The sequence below is a fragment of the Myotis lucifugus genome, unplaced genomic scaffold (assembly GCF_000147115.1).
Source record: "Myotis lucifugus unplaced genomic scaffold, Myoluc2.0 scaffold_332, whole genome shotgun sequence".
NCBI lineage: Eukaryota > Metazoa > Chordata > Mammalia > Chiroptera > Vespertilionidae > Myotis > Myotis lucifugus.
Window position 1 is genome coordinate 154,378 of NW_005871380.1, and position 4,171 is coordinate 158,548.

Genomic DNA, 4,171 nt, shown 5'->3' on the forward strand with positions numbered 1-4,171 from the left:
TGGACTGCGACTGAGGGGCCATAAGCCCCTAGTCTGATCTTGCCGCCTGGGGCGCGGAGATCCGCGAGACCGATTTCGACGAAACAACTTGGGATGGCGATGGACCCGGACTGCTCGCCTGTCGTCGCCTCTCCCGGCCCGCACCCCCGACACCACCCGAGTCCGTCCCCGGTCCCGCTTCTTCGTCGCCCGCCTCGGGGCTCCCGGCCCCCTGATCCCTCACTTCCTCGACCCCAGCTCCCTTGGACCGCTCTCACCTCTCCCGGCCCCGGCGCCGCCGCGCGTTGCTAGGACAACGGCTGCTCGTGGAACGCGGAAACAGCCGAAGTGAGTGACTAGGAGGCCGAGGCCGCCCGAAACGCCACGAGAGGCCGGAAAGAACCGAAAATGATCGGGAACGTTCGTGCGGAGGGTTAGATTGCCAAGCGGGTTCCCGCGGGCGGCGAGCTCCACGGTCTTACCGGGCAGTTTCCCCCCCATCCCAGCCACGGTCGGGAATCAACAACGCTGGCTCGGAAAGTGGGGCCAAGAGACCAGGGTATGCCATCCTGCGCAGAGAAGGGAGCTGGCGAAATTCTTCTAGGGGTGATGGCGGTACAAAACCTGTTGGGATTCGCTCCTGTAGTTACACCTTTTCAACCGCTTAGGTCTGTCAGAAGGTGGAGGAAGGCAACTGAGACTGTCGGGGAGAAACGGAACGCCATCTTCTTTAAGAGCGCTCTCTTGTTAATCTTATTGCTGGGTCTTCGGGACCCCAGACCGTTTCTAGGTTCTGCTTTGTCTGATCTTAAGAGGTGGTTCAAGAATATTCCTGAGAAAAGCCAATTGACTCGACATACTTCCTTGAAGTTATTAATTTATCACGTGCATTCAGTGCTTTGGGGGACTATGGTTTGAAAAACAAAGCAATGTCATGTCATTAAAAAAATAGTTATTAGGGCAAAAAGATCCATTGTTAAACAAATGAAAAAAAAAGTGTAGATACCACTGGATGAGATGGGATAGGCGTCTCCAAGGAAGACTCCGAAGTTTATATTTTTTAAAAACTCACTTTCATATACAGAATATTTTTCTTGTGTGTCTACTTAGGTGCCTTATGAACATTTTGGCTATTTTTTATTTTTCCCTTTTTATTGAATATATTGGGGTGACACTGGTTAACAAAACTATACAGGTTTCAGGTGCACAATTCTACAACACATCTGTGCACTGTATTGTGTGTTCACCACCCCAAGTGTCCCTTCACCACAATTTATCCCCTCTATGTCTCCCTCCATCTCCGCCACCACCTCAGAATTTTTAAGGAATAAATTTGTGTAAATTTAAGGTATATAGAGATGTTGTTTTGATGCACTTAGATATTGTAATGATTGCCCACATAGCTTATTTATCACAGTAATTGTAGTACAATATTATATTTATTATACTGTGCATTTGATCTCTATCGCTTATTTACTACTCCCTACAAGTTTATCCTTCAACATCATTACTCTTATCCCACCCATAAACACTAGAATTTTAAAAACACTCCTTTATTTCCCTAATGAAGAAAAAGGGCCTAAGTGCCCAGCACTATGTGCTTGCCAAAAAAAGTTTAAAAGCACACACCCAACCCAATAAAGGGTGTATTTATCCGCCTCGGTTGCACTTCCACACTTGTTTCGCGCGGGATTCAACACTCGGAGCTGAGGCGGCGTTTTCTTCTCACGCATCCGTCATACGGCCTTAACCAATCACAGCCAGGCACTGATTCTATTGGCTGTCGCCCGACCAATCCGAAGAGACGCACAGCCTGCAAAGCCGCAAGGCGGCGTCACAACATTACCCGCGTCGCAGACAACACCCTCTCGCCCCCGCCCCGCGTCGTGCGTGCAAGCAACCGCGCCCACAGATGGCCAATGGGAGCGCCCTTAGGGGGGCGCGCTCGCTGAAAACTCCGGACGGGCTCGTCCCCGCGCGCTTCGCCCCTCCTCTCTCCGAGCGCCCGCCGCCTTTGTCCCGCCCCGCGCTCCGCCCTTGCGGTCTCCTTCGGCCGCCGTAGCCGGAACTGCTGCTGTGCGCGGCTGGCCGGGTCTACGGGAGGCTGAGCGGCGGTAGCCTTGGCTCCCGCAGCCCAGTCAGCCGCACCCCGGCCGCGGAGAGGACGTGCCGGGGCAGGCGTTGCTGGTGGACTGTTTCCGAAGCTGGTGCACCACCCCGGCGTAGCGGTCTTGCTGCAGTCGGGGACCGGGGCTGCCCGGCCCGGCCGGATCTGCGGGCACCCGGGAGGCCCCCGGAGGGCCCGGGAAGCCAGGCTGCTGCGGGGCATTGATGAACAAGGTGACCGGAGGCTGGGGCTCGAAAGGGATAGGCCGCCTCGACCGGCTGTCATGGCGATACCGGGCTCCCTGCTTAGGTGGGGGCTGCGGAGGAGCGGCCTGCTCCCTTGCTGCCGTAGTTACGCACGCGGTGCTTTGTCGGAACGGCTCCGGGGAGTCCGGGCCGAGAAGTGTTGCCTTGACGGTGCGCTTTGTGTGCAGCCAGAAATCGGCTAGAGAAGGGAGGGCTTTGCTTTTTCCTTCCAGAAACGTGACAAAAAGGCGTCGAGCCGAGATTGGGCTTGAGGCCATTCCATCTCTGTGCACGTTCAGGAAGTAATGGAGGTTTTCCTTTAAAGGTTATCATCCTCCTGTTTTCCTTTAGCCATAGGGGAAACCTCAGGAATGTGTCAGTATCCTTTAAATTCTGAAAAGCGCCCTGTCCTTCTGTGCTCAGTGTAGTGTCTAACATTCAACCTGGCAAACAGGCAAGTTTATTTTGTTGTGGTTGGTCTATGCCGTGCCTGAGCCCTGGGTTGGCTGTGGGTGGCTTTGGGATGAAAGGCCCCTGGGAAGTAGGATTCTCCACATTATACACCAGGGAAAGGCCCTTCTGGATACTTTCAGATTCCTTAAGTATAAATAGATAGGTTGAGAAATGAATACTGAGAAGCCCTGTACAATGAAATGCTTTAAGTTTGGCTGTTTGTCTTGTGTCGTTCTATTCGTTGGCAGGGTGTTTTGCTTTGTGTGTTGTTTTTTTTAACCAGCAAGAATTCAAATGATTTATAAGATCACTTACAACAGGTGAAAGCTGTTTAGAGATCATTCTGTGACAGAAGACATCAGAGCAGTAGTAGGTATTACTCTGATTTTTACTCATTTCCAAACCTTTCCCTCAGAGGTCCTTGCCCCTGTTCCTGTATTTTGTTGTTGACCTCGATGCCTTGTTCTTGTTTCCTTTTAAATGGAGAATGTTCCTGTCCTTAGCAGTTGTGTTCCGTTTGTCCAACACAGTTTGGGCATCGCATCGACACCTGTTGAGGAATCTGATTATCTTTCTTGCTTCATCGCAAGCACACATTATTTCCCAGCTTATAATGGTTGTAGGGACCAGATTCTCTCCGTGTATTTTTGAGTGTGTCTGTCTTCTGGGTTGCTTTTTTAGAGTCTTCGCATTTTATTGTTGTCGACATTTCACACAGCAGTGGGTAACAACGTTAATGCAAGAATTTCATTAATGGTTGCCAAGAGTTTTAACACCATTGTCTTCTACCCATTCTTGCATTTGGACCTGGACATACCGTGCCATCCCTTTCACGGGTGGCTCCAACGTGTTCCATGCAACAGGCTTCTTTGTTGCAAAAAAAACCATTTTAAATTCCTAAATCCCCGCAGCAGCACACATCTCCCACCCTGGGAAGCATGATTCCCAGAAACCCTGAGCTTATTATTCTTTATGTCTGTTTAAAAATAAGCAGGCGGACGGGCCGCCGGGCCACTATGGAGTTCCCTGTGCACACTGGCGAGCCCGCACCTCTCCCCTGCCGGGGTGGATCCCGGCCCCTCGCTCCCGCTCCAGGGCCAACTTTGGGGGCTGGCGTGGGGGGCAGGTGCGCGGGGCCAGGTGCCACGCGCGTTTGGGGGGTCGGGAGGGTTCGGGTGTGGGGGTGGGGAGGTAGGCACTGAAGCCCATCCGGCCCAAGCAGCCCGGGGAGCGAGGCCCGACGCGCAGGCTTCTCGCCTCGCTGGCATGAAGCCGCGGCCCCGTTGGGGAAAGAGGTTCCCGGCCCGGAACCTTAGAACCCCGGAAACCCAAAACCTTCAAAACCCGGACGGGGGACCCCCGGAATCCCTTTTTCCACCCCAAAGGG

General features: G+C 53.0%; 2 protein-coding genes across 2 annotated transcripts in view; one reads left to right on the forward strand and one right to left on the reverse strand.

Annotated features, from left to right (window-relative positions):
- The window catches only part of IFT140 (intraflagellar transport 140), an 89,509-nt gene extending 89,172 nt beyond the window's left edge, over window positions 1–337 (reverse strand). The window contains exon 1 of the mRNA XM_006100869.3: window positions 258–337. The gene's annotated coding sequence lies outside the window, so the exon portion shown is untranslated. The remainder of the gene's footprint in view (window positions 1–257) is intronic.
- A 3,713-nt stretch (window positions 338–4,050) lies between these two features.
- Window positions 4,051–4,171, forward strand: part of CRAMP1 (cramped chromatin regulator homolog 1) — a 65,123-nt gene continuing 65,002 nt past the window's right edge. Inside the window, 1 exon segment of the mRNA XM_023764475.1 lies at window positions 4,051–4,066. Within this exon segment, the coding sequence (XP_023620243.1) occupies window positions 4,051–4,066 (16 nt within the window).